This window comes from Labrus mixtus, chromosome 16 (assembly GCF_963584025.1).
Source record: "Labrus mixtus chromosome 16, fLabMix1.1, whole genome shotgun sequence".
Taxonomy (NCBI): Eukaryota; Metazoa; Chordata; class Actinopteri; order Labriformes; family Labridae; genus Labrus; species Labrus mixtus.
The window spans coordinates 24,867,410-24,886,862 of record NC_083627.1 but is presented as its reverse complement, the minus strand read 5'-3'; the positions used below and the strand labels follow the sequence as shown (position 1 = coordinate 24,886,862).

Below are 19,453 nucleotides of genomic sequence, written 5' to 3'. Positions count from 1 at the left end.
CCCCACCTCCGGTATCGCGGTGTTGAAAACGAGCGCACAGGCTGGAGAAAACTGGACACGATGAAGGACGTACATCAGCGGTGGGCAGCTGGCGGCCCCCATCAACACTCAACGTGGCCCTCTGGTCAATTTTTACATATCAATTAATTGGAAACATGAAGAAAAACATGACAAAATCTGTCATGAAATCATGAAAACCAGAAATATGTCCATAATAATATTTGATCACTGGTATATGTTGAGTTAAATTTGAGACATTATTGACTGTAATCGTTTTCTGTATCCTACAATTTGGCCCTCTGGCAGTGAGAATTAAATGCTGTGACCAAAGTTGCCCATACCTGACGTACATTTACGCCCTCTGTTGGCCAGGACCTAAACTACATTCAGATTCAGTAACACTGCAGAGGAGACTGTTACTTCTATTTGTATCTCTTCCAAGAATAAATGGCTCTATATAAGAAACAGCTTTGGTCCAACTGATATATGCTGAGCTGAGGCATATATCAAGCTGTTTGATGGATCTGCACATCATTCAGTAGACAAAAGATAAATGAATGAAGCAGTATGATACAGTAAACAAAACAGACTCCTTTACTCAGAGTTTTTGCTTGTTGGAGGTCTTAACAATTATCAAGACATCAATGTACAGATATACCTCTGTAACTGTCTGAATGACCATATGGCAAGCCATAATGACATGGATACAAATCATGAGCACTTGAAGGTAAAACTCTCATCATATTTACATGCAAATTTGAATATGTACACTGACCAATCGTTTACACACCCCTCTCACAAAGAGTCATAATAACATGTTTTGCTTTGCTCTCAGGGTCATGGCTTACTATCAAGCTTCTGAATATGGTTTCACAAGTATACCTCTCTTCAGAGGTCTTCACGCTGCACAAAAATATAAATCCAACTTAAGCAAATTAACCATCTAAAGATCTAGAATCAAGACTCAGACAGATGCAGAAATTGTAAGATATAGTTTTGGTAGCAGCCCAAAACACTGGAAAGTGTTATAGATGATCAAACTAAGGGGAAACATTCTGGTGTATTATCTTAAGTCCCAATAAATACAAAAATATCACACCAGCATCATCCATACAACTTTAAAGATGTGAAAGTTAGAAGAGTGAGGGCCAAAGCTTGAGAGGCCTGTGTCTGAATATTGGAAATCCTTGTATAATATACTGGGGATAAACAGAACAAAGAGAAGACCTCACAGAAAGAAACATAAGGGAGTCCTGTTAAAAAAACAGCATGTGAATAAATAATCTGTTGAAAACAGGACAAGAATCACAGGTCACCACACAGGGGGACGCAGACACTTTGCAAAATGAAGAACAGAGGACTGTGGCGATATCACTGATTAGGCAGAGATGTTTTAGTAGCAGGATGGTCAGGTCAGGAGGGGAAACCAAAGTCAGTTTGAAGAGTTGTAGATTCCTCCTGGAAGATTATTCAGACGCGAACGCAGCTCCTTTCGAACCTGGGTCACCCTCGCCAATTTGCGTTTGTATTCCTAAAAAAGCAGAAAAGGTGCAGGAGAGGTCAAATCTCTTATAGTCTGAAGGATTATCAGAATTTAACAGCAACAACAAAAAAGGCACAGCAATGGATTACTGTACATTAAAGAGTGTGGTGTTAGTTAACAGGGCTTCCTTCAGTTTGATAACACAAACTGAATTACTCGCTCTCGATTCACAACATTTATTTATTGTGAACGACTGTTCACATTTTTAACAAAGCTTGCATAAGCATGTCAGAGTATTTCTTTTTTGTCTATTCCACTTATTTGGTGTTCAAACCCCTGTATGCTTAGTAATATTTATCTGAAAAATAGCATCACTAGTTTAACCTGCAACATGTTTTACTATCACTTTGTCACAGGGAAAATACAATTAAAATAACTTAAAACTTCCATTTTGACAGTATCAAGTCAAATAAGGTTAAAGTGCTGAGTTTGTTTTATGTTTTAAAGTAAAGCAAACCAAACAAAGTTCACAGGAGTTATATTATAAGATTTGGAAATTTCCCAGGAACACCAAAAATAAAAGACAAATTTTTACACCATGAAAAAAGTTGTAGAAAAGGGCTACTCAGATGTTTCCTCTGCTTTTTGCTAATTCCACATGCTTATTCTATGAGATGCATGTAGGGGCGTTGTGTAAGAACACATTCTCCCTAGGCCACGTGAGGCTTCAGTGTGAATCTCAAATTACTTTTTTTATTGCCGACTAAAAACTTGAAGTCAATCGATCTCTCCAAGATTCCTAAAACATGCCGTCTCCCTTATAATTTTGGTATTATAGGTTATAAAAGGAGTATTCATATACTTAGCCAATCCAAACCTTTAATTACCTTTAAGTACCTTAACTTCAGGTGAAGGCTAGCAGTAATTGTTTGGTAATACTGTTAATAATGATCATATTTGTAATGACAATTTTGTACAATGCACCAGAAGCTTAAAACTATAGCACAATAAAAGCACTCACAAAATTGGTTTCATTTTTTATTTTCAGATTTTTTTCATTGCAATAGAAGATACAAATGTGAAAGACTTTGTCCTCTTGGTATCCTGTGGATGAAGGCTGGACAGTTATTGGTACCACAAACAAGGAGAGCTATGAGACAACAAGAAAAACTGTCGGGAAGATTTTCATGAAGAATTTTGGTTGATACTTACCCAATGGGAAATAAACACTGAGCTGGGATTATGATAAATATCACAAATGTTGTTAGGTCTAGCATGCACATTGAAATCTATGGTCTGATTGAGTGACAAAGCTGTCGTTCTGCAGGAGTATGCCACATGCTAAATTGCAGGAAAAGAAGTGTTACTTTAAAAAGTTGACAGACAAGAAGTGTAAGCACACAGCTATGCAGACAGACCGGGACTCGATGATGAGACACAAATGTGAGGTAGACAAAGCACACACAACCAAGCAAAGAGTAAAGGAAACAAGGAAAGTAGGTTACGCACTTCTAGTTTCTGCTCGTTCTGGACCAGGCCGTCCTTCTGGCTCTGCAGGAACACCGTCAGTGTGCGCGTGAGCTGCCTCCGATCATCGATCTCTGCCGCCAGGCGTCCACTGTAGTCTGCTAGCAGCATGCATGCCTCCTCCACCAGCCGGGAGAGCCGCTCTCCTGATTCCTTATCTAGAGCACAGAGAGCACAGAGAGCAGGGCACAATGCTTAAACCAAACCAATTAAGGGTTCATCTGGAGGTCATTCAGTTAATTTTTTTTTATAATTCTACAATGAAACAGTTGGATAATCACTGGCATATCAAACTTTCTATGGTTGATGGTGAGGTGGGCATTTTGAAATTTTTTTATGTTTATTACTTCAGTTTTCTGCTCAAGAGCCCTTCAGTTTGCGCTGAAGTGGCATCGGCACTTACCTTTTCATCCTTTTAATGAAAGGAGCAATTTAGATTTTAAGGAAGGGGACATACATATCATGTGGTGTTACAGTGCAATAAGGAGCTTAGAAGTGAAAAACAAAACAATAACTTTGTCTACTCGCCCCAAAAGATCTCAGTCAGTGGAGGAAAATAATTCAATGCTTTGTGTTGTTGCAGACATTTAATATTTTGTTTAATATGGTCTTTCCAGAACAGAACAGAACAGCAAATGGTTGATCAGTACACCCATGTGCACTGCTCAAAAAAAAAAATGGTGGATAGTGTCCTGGGGGATCTCCTCCCAGACCTGAATAAGGGCATCAGTGAACTCCTGGACAGTCTGTGGCGGTACTTGGCGACATCACACGCACTGATAAATTGTGTCCCATAGGTGCTCAATGGGATTTAGGTCAGGGGAAAGAGGAGGCTTATCAATGGGTATAAATACGTTCATCATCCATGAACTGCCTACACACTCTGGCCACATGAGGCCAAGCATTGTCCACTCAGGGTCTACTGAACCAGTGCAAGGTCTTACAATCGCTCTGAGGATTTTATCCTGATACCTAAAAGCAGTCAGGGGTTTTGTAGGCTATGACATAGAGGTCTGTGCAACCCTCCAAGGATATGCCACCTAGCTCCTCCCTGACCCACTACCAAACCAGTCATGCTGGATGATGTTACAGGCATCATGATGATGTTATCTGCGGTGTCTCCAGACTCTTTCACACCTGCGACATGTGCTCAGTGTGAACCTGCTCTCATCTGTGAAGGGAACAGGGCGTAAATGGCGACCAGCCAATTCTGGTGTTCTCTGGTGAATTTCATCGAGCTGCTGGGCTCGATGCGGTGCTGGGCTGTGAGCACAGGTACCACTAGAGGATGTTGGGCCTTCATGCCCCCCTCATGGAGTCTGCTTGAGACATATTGGTCTGAATCATGCACACCAGTAGCCTGCTGGAGGTCACTTTGTAGGGCTCTAGCAGTGCTCCTCCTGATGCCCTTCTATGGCCCTGTCCAGCTCTCCTCGTGTAACTGCCAGTCTTCTGGTATCTCCTTCATGCTCTTGAGACTGTAATGGGGGACATGGGCAAACCTTCTTGAAACTGCATGACACTCGTGCAACCTGATTGGGCTGCAGGTAACGCCTCATGCTACCAGTAGTGACAAGAAGACTGGCAGAAAACTAGAGAAGAATTAGTCAGGAAAGATAAGGTGAGAGAAATTGTCTGTGGCCACCACATGCAAAACCATTCCCTTTTGGGGGGGTTGTCTTGCTTTTGCCTCGCCAATGTATCTGTTGTCACTTTCATTTGCACCAAAGAAGATGAAACTGATTCACAACCACTCACTTCCTAAATGTAAAGGTTGATACTCGATGTCATACTGTGACGATTATGTGTTCCTTTAATTGTTTTAGCAGTTTATTCCGACAGACTTGATTTTTCATCAGGTGTGAATGTTTGCAGTACAGTGCACATGTACAATATGTAACAGTGGTGCATCCTTCTACCTGCAATCCTTTGAAGCAGTGACGTGTCTTGCACCTCAGCAGGAAGGGAGGAGATGCGCTGACGTAGGACTGAATCTCCAGAGGCTGCATTTTCCAGCTCCTGCAGGGCTCGGATTAAATCTGCCGTCTGACGTAGAGAGAAAGATAAGCAGGGAGGGGAGGGGGAAGAGGAGTGAGAGGGGGTGGGGAATGGGGAATAGTGAATGAGCACTTTCCAGAAATAAGTGTCTAATCTAAATATTGGAGGCAATAGAGAGGGGTACTGAGCATCAGGAGGCAGCTGTATCAACCGTATGAAGTATCATTCAATTATTTTGTGAAGAGCATTTGTTTAATTAGCATCTTTATGACTGGCTGCTGATTGTCTAAGCTGGCACCTGTGGGGGCTCAGCTGGGGAGCTCTGGGTAGCGAAGTCCTCATCATCTGGTTGGATCGCCTCGTATGATCTTTTTCTTGACTTCTTTTCTCCATCTAGGATTTAGAAAGAAAGAAAACAAAACATTTTCAAAATAAGGTCTGTTTTTGTAGCTTCACATGAAGCGGATATCTTTTAATAGAATTGCACATCCTCACACTAACTGGCTTTTCATAAATCCTGATCGACTGCTGTGTGGAGATATATTTACAACTGAATTGTTAATCAAAGCAAGCTCCATGTATTCTTATAAAGTGCTGCAAAGTGTTTCAACACAAAGCTCCAGCAGTTAAAACCTGTCAGGTGGGCAGAGTCTGCAGTGACATTATCTTGTTGGGTAGGGTTAGGGTGAGTGTTGAGCTCTTCTTGTGGGCATGTGCGGGTACAGGTCTGTAAACCTACCCAGGACTTGTGAGAGTCGATCCAGCAGGTTGTTCTCGTACACCGCTCTCTCCTGCCAGATGGACAAAACCCGACCCAACTGTTTCTTACATCCCTCCTCACCGTCTCTAGACAGGAAAACATGAGGAGGAAAATTAGATTCTTGGGAAGAACTTAAACACAATTTGAATAAATAAGAACGCATCTTGTGTCCAGTCTGGTAGGCAGGAAGTTTAAATCACTCTCTCAGCTGCAAGTTTACCAAAATCCTTCACTACAATTTCTTGTATAATAAATTCTAAATCAAACTTGTGAATCAGTGACTTTATAAAATGGTATGAGTTAAACAGACCTTTACTCAGATCTAAATAGGGTAATTCATCATTCACAGAAATTAAAACAATGTTGATAAACTAATGATGTGTAACATAATGTCAGACCTGTATACATGTTTGAATGCATCAACGATGATGGGTGCAAAGTCCTGGGTGAACTCTGGTCCTTTCTTCTTGCTGTTCTGAATGACGTCATTGGCCAAATAAAGGAAGGTCAGCTTGCGGGATACCTGAGCTGGAGGCATTCAAATGTACACAATCACACATTCTACATTACACACAGTGAAAGAACAGTGGTGCTCAGTACAACATGTGTGTTCCATAACAGGAAAACACCTTCTTAGCTGAGAATGTATCTGTTAGTTGACATAAGTATCTTTGATTTCATTTTGATCTGAGGAATAATTACAAGGTAAAAATACAGAATTGCAGAAGTGACACCATGTTTTTTCACTAATTCATACAACAAACACAACTTGCGACAAACATTAATTCACAGAGGTTATTCTCCACTATACTACTTTTAATGATGTATAATGTATTTTGTGTGTTTGAAAAGGTCACGGTAAACACTGAGTTGAGTGTAAAGCTCCAGAGGAATTAGTGTTTGTTATTAAAACTGCACACTCTTTTCAGTCCTCAGACACCCTCCAAAAATACAACAACCCCTCGAGATTTCATTAGCTTGTTGACTAGCACCCTAAGGACCCTGACGTGAGGCTTCAGTGAACGACCCATTTTTCTTAAGTAACATTTTATAAACCTATCATAAACACCATAAACAAAATGTAACCAAGAACAAATAAAGTCACTGAATAACATACCAAATCACAGGTCACAGTGTATTTTAAACAAAATATAAACAGTTTATGGTTTTATGATTCTGCATTAACTGCTTGATGGAGGTTAGTATATTTGCTAGGGAACAAAGAAGCTGTTGAACATTATGGACAATAACATACATCCCTTACACAATCTCGTCTGTGAACAAAAGAGTGTTTTTAGTGGGAGGCTACGGCAGCTGCAAAAAGGACAGATTTAGAAATACTTTTTTACCTACTGCAATTGCACTTTATAACGACTCCCCTTTAAGTAAGGACAGAAGACATTTAAACTTTTAAACTTTAGCCTGAGCTGCATATATCAAACTGTATTTTGTACCTGTATATTTGCACACTTGACTGCTTTTCTTTTTTTATAATAATTCTTTATTTATCTATCATACTATGCACTGGCAGAGCTAGTGTTTTGTACTGTTATCTATGAGTAACAGCTACTTATGCACATGGACCATCCATACCACTTTTTTATCCTGGCAATGTATTGTGGGATCATGTTTTTTGTATGGGTGGGATATGTATGTATACATATGTTGTGTTGTGTGTTTGTATGTATGCTGGCTGCTGGAACACCTAAATTTCCCTGCTGGGATGAATAAAGTATATCTTATCTTAAATAATCATAAGTAAAGGTGAATGGGTTACATTTTATCTGTAACACATACGATTGTCTACATCTCTGTAGAAAGAAAAATATGTCCGTTATAGCCACTTCAAAGCTGTTTATTTTTTTTATATTTTCTGACCAAATGAGGCTGTAAGTATAAACAATATGTAATCACCTATTAAATATGTTGAGACCACAGACTGTTAAGACAGGGTTCCACCTTTCCTTTGCTCTCTTGCAGATTTCACAGATGTATAGCCACAGTAGCATTCATGAATCTGGTCTGCTGAGTTATTTCTCTTCACCAACAGTTGAGGGAACAATAGCAAGCCTGCTGATGTGAGCCAGCCATATAGACTGTAAATGGTGCCAGCTTGAAACAAAAAAGCTGAGTTCAAAGATACTTAACTTTTTGCAGGGCCATGGGTAAAATGATAATACCGCTATGCTTTTTCATCACAAGGGGCTACCTCTATAACATGTTTGTTTTAAACAGCAGAACTGTTCGCTTTGTATTTGTGCACCTCTAAAGACTTTAACCTAATATAACTATGCTCAGTAATAACTGCATTGAGGGGGTGATGATACACAGCATGGCCTTGTGCCCATAGCTCCATATTAAGACATTAACATTATTCTATTACCAAATGCTAACATTAGCATGTTAAATATTTTGAGACAGAGTGGCTTCTTCAGTCCTCATGAACACTATAATAAAGGTAGCCTTGTAACGTGGTGAATGCTAACAGTATTGTTAGCTAATGCTGGAGAGCCTGTAGAAGTGGCACAGCACGAAAGTTGGTTAGCGTTAGCAGTGTTTGTGCAACGACAAGCTGCAGAAGTTGTTGACTTCTTCTAAAGGCAAATGTGGTTTGAAGAGTAAATACGTGTTTAATTATAATAAATCAATTAGCCAGCTTCAGTAGTTTGTGAATTGTAGGGGCATGTTAGCAATCGTGAATTAAGGGAAACTAGCTAGCGTATCGACCTTACCTTTTTTTAGTTCGTTGAACCAAACATTGACAATGGTCTTCGAGTGTTTTCTATGATGAATGAGCCACAATGACAAAGTCTGCACACTCTGCTGTGAGTTGCTCAGCTCTGATAGTTTCTTTTCTAAAGCCGCCTCAGAAAAAGCTGACATTTTGACGAGACTATGAAGAGTATGGTCTCCGGGAGAGGCAGCTTTAAAACAATTTCCCACCCAGATGGGTCCTCCAAAGCTACCTCACAGCTTGTTAGCCAGTCAGGACAGGTATTGAATCCATCCACGTCTTCTCCTGAAAGGATAGGTCGTTTATGCTAACTTGCTAAAGGGCGGCTGCCTTGCTGGTTTAGCTCGGGGGGGCAACACGCACGCACGCACGCACGCACGCACGCACGCACGCACACACACACACACACACACACACACACACACACACACACACACACACACACACACACACACACACACACACACACACACACACACACACACACACACACACACACACACACACACACACACACACACACACACACACACACACACACACACACACACACACACACACACACACACACACACACACACACACACACACACACACACACACACACACACACACACACACACACACACACACACACACACACACACACACACACACACACACACAGCAGCTTGAGAGATGAGATGAGAGCTTCCGTACGGCAGATATGTTGCGTTCAAGTCAGGGGGAATTTACAGATGTTATTAGGACAGCTAATAATATAAATAAAAAGTTACAGTGTATTTGTGTATTTATTGCATAGACTGCCAATGATTTAATGACATACTCAATGCTGATCAATGTGATTATTAATGTAATTGTTGTTCTGTTTTTTTAAGGTTTTTACACACTTGAAGAAATCAAATTGCGTTTACAAAAACGATTCATAGGCACCCAAGGACTAAGTCTATATTTTATACCACTCAAAAGATAATTAGGATAAAACTTGCACAAGATCATAATAATAACATGAAATACAACTGACCTCAGGCCAACTCATGTGACATTCACATTTTATTTCAAACGTTGAGCCGTTTTCTAACATCGTGTGAACCCAAAAAATAGTCACCTTAAAATAATGGTAAAAAAGAAAAGAAAAAAGACATAAATATAGGCCTGGCTGCTCTGAGATGATCAAAATGAGATTTTCACATTTTATACAAAGTCATGATATTATTGACACTTAGGACTTAGTCCTGGACTTTCATTTTTAAATTATCTTATCTCCAAAACTGCTTTCAAAGCTGCAGACTTATTTACTAAAATAGCAGAAAACATAGGGTACCATCAATTCCCTATTTCTGAAAAAAACTGGCTGTGTTTTCAGTAACCAGATGGTACACATATACAGGTACATTTTCAATCACAGCACATATATGCCACAGGAAAAAGACACAATCAAGACATATTTCAGTTAATCAGAACAAAATGTCTTCAGTTTTTTAGGATTTAGGTGAATAAATGCTTATTCCCCATCAATATCAGGACAAATGGTCTGCTGTCATACAGAACAATGTTGAAAGTGACAGTCAAATAACACACATAGAAGAGCTTCTTCAGAGGCGTAGTTTGGATCAGTGCAACCATAACAACCCTTCATTAGGGGATTCCCATTCTTGAAAAAAAACAGATACTTTTATTTCATTAAATACTGTTTTGTGGCATGCTGGACCATGTAAAGAATCATTTAAGTCAATGGTAACACCAGGTCTGAGTGAAAACTAAAGTCTGCAGAATTTAACCTTGGAAATGCAAGCATTAAATTCGTTTTTCCATTTCTAAACACTAAAACAATCAAACCAGTTAATCAGGAGCTGTAAGTCTAACTAAGTTCAGTGTAGGTTTCGTAACTTGGAGGAGGGAGTTGGTTGCTGGTTTGGTAAGGGTATGTCCAAGCCTCAGTTCTGTGGTCAGGGTTAGACACCACCCAGTGATCTCCTGGAATACCTTGATAGGGCATAGGTACAAGACTGGTGGGAGGATAATCTGAGCTCCACTCTCCTTGTGTATTTTTTCTTGGCATTTCATATGTTCCACCAACATTACTCTGTGAGGATGATTGGGTCCACTCTTCACACCCATAGGAAGCATAACAAGACTCCCAGTCCTGAGCGTGGCAACCAGGAGGCAGCAGCCACTTGTTCTGTTTTGGTGGGACTTCATTTTGCCATCCTTTGTAATTCATCTCACTTGATTCTTCTTGAGAAGCGTGCTGTCTGTTGGAATTACTTCCCACATATAAGTTTTGTTCTGTTCTCTCATTTACGTGTTCAAACTGGTTAAAGTACTCATAGTCACTGGGACAACTCTTTCCCCCTTGATAAAGACAGACTGGGATGTTTTTTTCTTTTTCGAGGGTGGTGTCATTGTCCAACTCATAGACCTCTGACTGAGACTCTGGAGAGGCCATGGGATCCAAGTCCGATGCAGGCAAGTCGGTGGGTGACACAGGGAGGGTGTCGCTGCTGAAAGACGTCCTCTTCAGCAGCATTGGACCTTCTGTGAGAGGCAGGCTTACCTTGAACACAGTATTGATCTTTTTTTTCTGCATCTTCCTCCTTTTGTTGTATTCTGGTGGCACTGTGGCATCTCTCTCTGTAGTTTCCCTGTTCACATTGGGCCCTTAGATAAAAAAAATTAAAAAAACTACAAATTTGACCTGAATGGTGTTTTTTTTTCCAAATACAAACTTAAATGACCGGAGGAGAAATATTTGGATTTGGACCTCCTTAAAGGAACATTTGCTTCCAATAGACACACCTTTGACAGCTAATTTCCTCTTTATGATGTTAGTATGTGTCCATCCATCACACAGCATCTTTATACCTGGAAAACAGAAACAAACAAACAAGAAAATACAGAAGAAAAGCTTGTATAACGCTTTTCTAGTCTTCTGACTACTCAAAGCGCTTTTATACTTATATACGCTACACAGACTTATGCTCGTAAGTCCCTACATACAAACACACGGACATGCATAAATACGTTTTTATGCATTAGAGAGAAGGTAGGAAGGAAGGTAGGAAAAAAGAGTTAATCTAGTTAATCCAGTAGGATACATACCGGTACGTCATGAATTCATCTTCAAAAACAGAGCTCAAGCTATAGAGGTAAATAAGATACAAACAACAGGACAGTGGATATTTGTACTTGTACTTACACCAGTGGTAACTTTTGCCAGCCACATGGACACAGAGGGATTCTGGTGCACTTACCACCTGGAAAATGTGAATTTGGATAGTTGCACTTCAGATATTTTAGGTTAAGATTAAAAGTTTACAACTAGCATAAGCACTGAAGGACAATCTTTAAATATAGTAAATGTGATACCTTCAGTTCTCCTCCGCCCTCCTCCAGCTCTACTCTTTTGGCCAGTGACTGAAGAAGCTGATAGTCATTGTTAACCTCTGCTGTCATTACCTCCACCTGCTCAGGGCGAGTTTCCATCTACACACATACATCTTTAGTGAATTTTAACCCAGCATCTTCTCCCCAACTGTCTGAGTGAGTAATGGCAAAGCATTGGTGGAGCAGTTCATTTTAACTATTGATCCAAGACAAACTGACCAAGTAGTTCATGAGATGGGATGAGCTGGTAAGATGATCAGTGAAGTCCTGGTTGTTGGATCTGATGCGGCAGCAGTGACATAAAAAACAGTATGTGCCGCCATCTTCACTTCTAACCTCAACCACTCGGGAAAGACCTGTTGCAAACATTTACACGAGAGGCTTCTTTTAAAGCAATACCTTGACATTGTGGTGAAAAAAACTCTGAATGTCTTTGCAGGGTAAGACGATTTATACAATTCTCAAGTCTGTACAGTTCACTCAAAGAGAGGGAAAAAAAGGAAACAGCTAGCATGGCTCTGATGCTAATCAAACTCCCGCTACCAACACCGTCTTAAATCAAATCTTATCTCATTGTTTTTCACTATTCTAAGGGAAAACCTTGGTCAGGAAAAGATTATGTGCAACCAGAGACCCTTGCTTTAGGAGAATTCTGGTCTTACCTCAACAAAGACATGCTAGGCTAACGTCCCTGCAACATCTGGCCTTGAGTATCCCTATTCACTACCCGTTCAAAGTGTAATATTTACGTCCCTGGGACATCTCTCCTTCAATATGAATGTCCCGGAGGCGTAATATGGGGACCGCCATCGGGGGTAGTAAGGAGATATGAAGGTTCTGTCGGGGATTTGATTGTAGTGAAGGACCTGTACTAACCTAAGTTAACATTAGTCATGTTTTTACCACCAAAGTTTGTCTCACATGAGACAGTTTATCAGTGTTGAGTCTGGGGCAGATTGCAGCATATCGCTCACATGACCTTGGTTTCCCAGGGGGCAGAGAAAAGCTCACATTTGTCAGGGTAGTTGTACTCTGACCAGTATTCCTTAGGGGACAGATCGCTGAACTAAAAGAGACCGCTCTGTATGACCCTTTGCTCTTGGGCCAGAATGTGACCTTAAGAATCACTGTACCAATTTCTGTAAATGTCTAGCTTTCAATCATGTTGAAGTCAGTTTTACATTCCTGTTATGTTCTAGCACTCATTGTTATTTGTCCTAATCTGTGCTCACCAATAAGAGACTCGGTTCCTGTGTAGCCATCAAGAAAGCTGCTGCTGTCCTCTGATGGCACAAAGTGATCAGGGTACATTTGAGTGTTGTCCATCAGTGAAGATGAAGTATTGTTGAAGCTGCCTTCTGAGTTTGTAAGAGTTGACTGTAAAAAAGATGGAGCTGTATTTTGGGGAGAAAGCAATACAGTCCTCTGTGGTTGGATGGGCTCCAGTTGCCCCGGTGAAGCCTCTGAATGGCTCTGGGGTTCAACCTGTACACGGCCATTTCTTAAGACATGTAGGAGAGCTACTGCTGGGGTGTAAGAGAGAGAAAGGGATAAATATATATATTTTTTAAAGGTGAGGCACGTAACACATGGAAACAAGGGCAAAAGAAAACATGGAAAAAGCATCTGACAAAGGAAAATGAGATTAAAGGAGTTTGAAACAGTCACTGACCGTCATTGTCATTGAATGCTGCCATCGTCTGGTACACCGAATCTTCAACCGCTAATAACTTCACATAAAGATGCAAAAAGATGTGAGTAGTGGACATGATGGACATTAATGAACAAGGGACAGCATATAACCAACATTTGTTTTTGTTTTGAGTTATCAAAATACACATTTCAACAGTTTCATTATTCAAATATACCCATTTCACATAATACTCACATTATAGTGTTTGGAAAAAGTGTGCACTTCATGTGTGACTAAGACTTAAATTAAAGGTAAAAATAAAAAAAAAGAGTAAGAACTTAGGTCTTCAATAACACATATATTTAAGTGGTGATTCTTAGAGAAACTGCAATATCAAGCAAGTGCTGACTTTGACATTCTGCTAAGCTTATGCATAGAAAAACTTAAAAATGGTTTGATTCATTATATGCATTTTAGTAAAGTGGTTAATTATTGTTAAATACATATATCTGTGTAAATAAATAGAAACCTTGAGTGATCGCCCTAAAGATAAATATATCTTTTCTGGGGGTCGTAGGGGAATTTTCCTGGTAAAGGAGCAGGTCCAGGTTTTTCGCCCTTACTTATATTGATTTATGGTTATGATGACTATTGTAATAATGATGTGTTGATCTGTTATTAATTGTGGGTTTGTTAACCCCCAAAGGGGGAATTATGTTGTAGTTTGAAAGGTTGAATCATAACAGAAACACACAATCTGGACAGCAACAGGCACAAACCAATGGTTATCTCTGAATTTAGCCAGGTCATAAGATCATGTTCTGATACACAAGACACACGTACACACATACCCACACACTCTTTCCTGTTAGGAGACCAGTTGTCTGTCTAGGAAACTTCTAGGAAATGGTCTTTATATAGCACACATGTTGTAATTGCTCAGTGTGTTGATTGCCCATAAAAGGAGGATTGGGATGTTATAAAAGAACTGCTCGGACAGAAATAAACAGATCCTCGATTCACAAGCCATAGTCTCTGTCTGATTGTTCACGAGCATTTACTCTTCTACAATATCAAAAAAAACTCCACAACAATCAAAGGCTTACACCAGTGGTTCCCAACTTTTTTGGCCTGGGACCCTACTTTGACCTCACAAAACTCCGGCGACCCCACACATCCACACCAAATACCGCTTTTTGCTCAGATTATTTGTTTTCAATCATGTAATAGTTATTCTATTGTTTTGCAGGTAAACATTCATTTTAGAACATATTTAGGCTTTTTCATGTATATTATTGTGGACATACAGACAGAGACAGACAGAGACTCTGCAAACTTATTTTTGGCATTGGCTATGGACCACGGTAGCCTGGGTTCAATATATTTTAACGTACATTATTCTTTGTAATAATCAATAAATGGAAATTCCATGTGACCCCTTTTAAAATTGGGACCCCAACGTTTGGACAGCCTGGCTCACACAGGCTATATCACCTACTTGCACATCTCCAGGACCCTCTTTTTCCTCAAGGGTCTTTGCTATCTCCATCAGTGGCCAGGCCAGCTGAGACAGGTCCAAGTTTTCCTTCCATTTAGAAACTAAGTCCGGGTGCCAGACTTTCTGTAGAGCAAAGAACCACCTGTTTGCAAACTACAATCTATGGCTGAAAGAAAAGATAAAACTTGCCATCCTTTCATGGTTGTACTCACAATGTAGTTGTATCTGTGGAGACTTCCCATTATGTGGTTCCGTACATCAGCTTTACAAAGTCGACACACACACACTTCACACAGGTACAATACTTCTCTGTTTTGTGTGCCTGCTTTGACACATTCTATGATACTGCCTAGACCTGAATGATCAAAAGTGAAAAGTTATTTCAACATACAGAGTGAAAAAAACAAAAACATTAGCATTTCTTGTCTACAGACCAATAATGGGTTGTAGTCTTTTCTTGTTGTTTAGATACACCCTCAGAGAATCCAACAGCGGGCTTTGGGTAAGATATCCTAGAAATCATGGAATGCATCAGACAAACATTATTAATGAAAAGTGGTTTTGCAAAGGAAGCCCACATGAAGAGAGGGAAAGACGTACCTTTTTTTGCCTCAGTTGGCTGCATGCTGAAGTTGTAGATTCACCGCCTGCACATAGTAACAATTTTAGTACAGCTGATGCCAAAAAAATCTAAACTCTTCATTATGTTCTGTAAGCAGTGTAATGGAAAAATATATGTTCTTGTTTATGCATTTAACACACACAAATTTCTGCTTGCACATTGGAAAAATACTGAAGCAGAATTAACACGTACACAAACAACACATGCCAAACCACAGCTGGGTGCGATGACATTTGTGCGAAACCCTGTCTGAAATAACAACACAAACAACACAACACATGAACATAACTGTCATGAAACTAAGAGATAATTATAGGCGACTCTCTATGCAGATTAAAACACATCAACATGAGTCAACCAATGAGAGTGCCCCGCTTTGCGAAGTCTGGTATAAATGTCTCGATGTAACCGCTCCCGAGCGGGATTCTGCTATGCACTTGTGACGATAGTCACCTCTGTATAAGTTTCCTCCTTTTGCAAAAGAAACCCTGATACTTTGAGAATAAAAGACAAAGACAAGAAACGGTTTGACTTGACATCTTTTGTTAAATACAGAAAAATCCACGACAGCAGACACACGTCTACACATCCCTTCCCTCTTGGGTACATTTCTAATAGGCAGGAGAGAGAGGCCATTAGCTTTTCTTGAAAATGTCAGCCATATAGATTTCTTCAGCATCAGCAAAGCATATTTTATTTTTAGCTGCTAACACGCAACTTGCTCCAATCTAAAATATAGATCTGCTGCTGTAAGGCCTCTCACACAAATGCAGTTACACAGACCTACACTAAAACGCTAAAGGATGAATTACACTCAGATGATAGACAGATTTAAAATGTTCTCATTGATACCCATAAACCTCCATCAATAAGTAGTTCTCATAATCGTCACTAAAGTTTAACACAAAATTACTGACATTCACAATAACAACAAACAATAGTCAATGATGAAAATGTAAAGACCACAGGTATCAATGATGAAGCCTAAACCGAGACTGGAGCTTTAATAAGAGTAACCAGCAGGTGGCTCTTAGACACCACAATAATTTAACGACTGTATGGTGCAATACTAAAAGAAGACTACTTTTTAAATCTTTATTTATTTATCTCAAAAGTACCCAAACTAATGCCACAGCCTGCGGGTTTAAGTTTAAGCGTTTGTATTATGCCATGGTAAATCAACAAAAACTGAAGTGTACCAACCACATACTGAGTATTAGTATTTATCTTTATCACCTTTATTTACACAAAACAGAAACTAACAGTTTGCATGTTTAGTAGCCTGTAACAAACATGAAATATTAGATAAACAAGCTGACAACATGTTGACTGATAAATAACACGATGACGTTATGTTAGCTAAAATTATCAAATCACTTGTTCTTCGACTTCACGTTGAAGCGAGAGAGAAAATAAAAACATAACAAACAAGCTTCATGTGAAATCATATTTAAAAGTTTGTTAACAACACAAACAGAATGATTTCCTACAGAAGACGAACTTACCTTAAGAGCCTTCGTTGGTTTTCACCGTTTTATGAATGTGTGACTCGGAAATCTGTGAGGAGACCATAAAGACTAAAAAGAAAACTAAAGTTTACTTCTGCTTGTGTTCACGCTGTTCCAAAGGAGCAGGGGGCGGAGCGAAGCCGGCTCTTAACCAATCAAATCAACGGGACACCTATACTGGATGGACATTGGTGGACCTTAATATACAGTCTATTGTGTGTACCCTTTGCTTTTCTTTGAGGACAAATTCAGTTTTAATTATCATTGTCAGGATATTTCTTTATCTGCATTTTGGTGGCATTTTTATCAGATTATTTCTATTTCAACCCATGCTGATCATCCATGTAAGTCAAGTCAAGTCAAGTCAAGTCAACTTTATTTATATAGCACATTTATAACAGCCGAGGCGGACCAAAGTGCTGTACAGTAAATTAGGCAAAATACATTACGTCCAAAACATCATAAAGACACGTAAAAGTAATTAAAACACAAAACAATAGTAAAAGTTCTAGTAGACACTGCTGTAAGTTGTAAAATCGACCCAACAAAGGATTGGAAAATGACCATTCAGATTTAAAATGTGTTCGGCTACCTACAGGAGGGTTAGGTGAGGTAGAACCACGGTCAATATGAGGTCTTTAAATATAAATCAATACCAGTTCCAGAAATGTATCAGTCGCTCTATTAACTTTAATTAGCCTACTCCAAAACAGACAGTGTCTTAACCATGTGTTTTTACGTTCTCTCTATTTCGTAAATTTCTTGATATGAAGTCCCCCAGCCCCAAACACACATAGGCCCAACATCCTGTGTGAACTAATCAGCAACTTTAATGGGGAGGCAATTTGTTTTATGAGTGTAGCTGCTGGATGTGCGTAGGGGTTGTGGGCTACAACATCTTCAAAGGGTTGAGGGAGAACACTTGGGTTTTCTTTTCTCTCCATGCTGCATGCATTAAAAAGATTTGATTTATCACACTCAATTGTCACTTGTTTAGATAATTAACTCCCCTCACTCATACAAACACATACATCAGATGGCAGACTGATAAAAAGTAGTGCACAACCATTGACACATTAAAACATTTTACTGTAGTTTTTAACTTTTAGTTTGTTCAAGACGAAGCTGTTGGGTCCATCATTCCAGGTATCCATTCTCTATCAGGATATTGTGCCATAATTATTCTTCCTACTGTGGTAGAACTGAGCCTGCAAGAAATCAGCAGAAAGAGAAAACCCTCCGGACCACGGTACGAGAGTGAACAAAAAGGAGTAAACCACAAACTGTTGAGTTGCTAAGTCACACAGTTTATTACTTGCAGCAAGGAGAGAAGTTCAACGATGTGTACAGGATACACAAAGTAAGTTCTCTGCCCGCTCTTGGGGCGTACAATCTTTATATACTTGAGCATATAGTGCGGTCGAAACTTACAGAGGAGGAACACAGAAAAGGGTGTAGTTTTATCTATGTCCGTACCTTGTACCCTGTGGTACAAGTATGTGCCTTATAAGGAGGTGTTGTTGAGTCTGTGTTATCTCAAAGGTAAGAACCTCTGGGGTGAGATAAGTATCGTAAAATGTTCGTGTGCTGCAGAGGTATAAGGTCATGTTGTATGTATATGTAAGGTGGTCATATATGGTCATGTTACAGGTATATGTGAGGCTATGTCTAATACATTGGATCAGTTAATAAGCAAACATAAAAGTATAAAAAATATAAGATTCCACACTACATTTTTTTCCCAAAAACATAAACTATATGTCATCAAATCCAAAGAAAACTTTCAAGGCAGATATCAAAACTGCCCTTAGAATAGAATAGAATAGAACAGAATAGATGTTTATTGCCATTTGCACAGGTACTGGACAGTACAGGTACATTGGAATTCTGGTGCGTTTCTCCCTGAGTCAGCTTCTACAAAAAAAAAGTTAAAATTATATATAAAAAAGAATAGCATTATAAGAAAAAAAGAGTAGAAAAGTACAAAAAAAGTAAAAGTAAAAATAAATAAGTTGTAGTAACACAGCTAAGTGACTTAAAATAAACTGTACAGAAGTTATACACTGTATTAAAGCAAAGATATAATGAAAAAAAATAACAACCCTTACTGGGTAGAATCATTGAAGAAGCCCTTTTTAAACTTATAGCATCTGTTTTGTTAATAATTGGTTGGTTTTTCTCATGTTTGGACCCTGACTTCACTTGTTCATGGGTTTTGAATGTCCTCCACTTAAAACTTTTGAGTAAATGTTATATTTCAATCAAAGACCAAGAGTGATTGCACTGAAGCTGCACATGTTGAC

The 19,453-nt window shown here is 39.4% G+C and overlaps 2 protein-coding genes across 5 annotated transcripts; both read right to left on the bottom strand.

The window, feature by feature from the left end:
* Window positions 1-571: 571 nt before the first annotated feature.
* On the bottom strand, window positions 572-8,871 carry LOC132991713 (regulation of nuclear pre-mRNA domain-containing protein 1A-like). Of its 2 annotated transcripts, XM_061060588.1 has the most exons (7): window positions 8,501-8,870; window positions 6,167-6,296; window positions 5,748-5,854; window positions 5,307-5,401; window positions 4,930-5,056; window positions 2,993-3,168; window positions 572-1,531 (listed from the first exon to the last, which is right to left on the bottom strand). In XM_061060588.1, the coding sequence occupies exons 1-7, from the start codon at window positions 8,649-8,651 to the stop codon at window positions 1,433-1,435; spliced, it is 885 nt and encodes a 294-aa protein (XP_060916571.1). In that variant the 5' UTR covers window positions 8,652-8,870; the 3' UTR covers window positions 572-1,432. The 2 variants fall into 2 exon arrangements, with proteins under 2 accessions (XP_060916571.1, XP_060916570.1); XM_061060587.1 differs by lacking the exon at window positions 572-1,531 and having other exon boundaries at window positions 2,509-3,168; window positions 8,501-8,871.
* Window positions 8,872-9,537: 666 nt separating this feature from the next.
* Window positions 9,538-17,270, bottom strand: si:ch211-199g17.2 (uncharacterized). 3 transcript variants are annotated; one of them, XM_061060489.1, is made up of 12 exons: window positions 17,148-17,270; window positions 15,621-15,667; window positions 15,455-15,532; window positions 15,233-15,375; window positions 15,021-15,143; window positions 13,562-13,619; window positions 13,122-13,415; window positions 12,109-12,245; window positions 11,872-11,988; window positions 11,702-11,759; window positions 11,302-11,367; window positions 9,538-11,163 (listed from the first exon to the last, which is right to left on the bottom strand). In XM_061060489.1, exons 2-12 carry the CDS (start codon window positions 15,643-15,645, stop codon window positions 10,364-10,366), a joined length of 1,899 nt encoding a protein of 632 aa, XP_060916472.1. In that variant the 5' UTR covers window positions 15,646-15,667; window positions 17,148-17,270; the 3' UTR covers window positions 9,538-10,363. The 3 variants fall into 3 exon arrangements, with proteins under 3 accessions (XP_060916472.1, XP_060916474.1, XP_060916475.1); XM_061060491.1 differs by having other exon boundaries at window positions 13,122-13,412; XM_061060492.1 differs by lacking the exon at window positions 17,148-17,270 and having other exon boundaries at window positions 15,455-15,534; window positions 15,622-15,637.
* Between the last annotated feature and the right edge of the window lie 2,183 nt (window positions 17,271-19,453).

Coding starts and splice junctions, on each gene's coding strand:
- LOC132991713 (XM_061060587.1), bottom strand. CDS start 8,651: ATGTCAGCTTTTTCTGAGGCGGCTTTAGAAAAGAAACTATCAGAGCTG. Junction 5,855..6,166: donor GCATTCAAACATGTATACAG/GTCTGACATTAT, acceptor TTTCCTGTCTAG/AGACGGTGAGGAGGGATGTA. Junction 5,402..5,747: donor TCGACTCTCACAAGTCCTGG/GTAGGTTTACAG, acceptor TCTAAATCCTAG/ATGGAGAAAAGAAGTCAAGA.
- si:ch211-199g17.2 (XM_061060489.1), bottom strand. CDS start 15,645: ATGCAGCCAACTGAGGCAAAAAAAG. Junction 11,989..12,108: donor CCCATCTCATGAACTACTTG/GTCAGTTTGTCT, acceptor GTATGTGTGTAG/ATGGAAACTCGCCCTGAGCA. Junction 11,164..11,301: donor GAGGAAATTAGCTGTCAAAG/GTGTGTCTATTG, acceptor TTTTTATCTAAG/GGCCCAATGTGAACAGGGAA.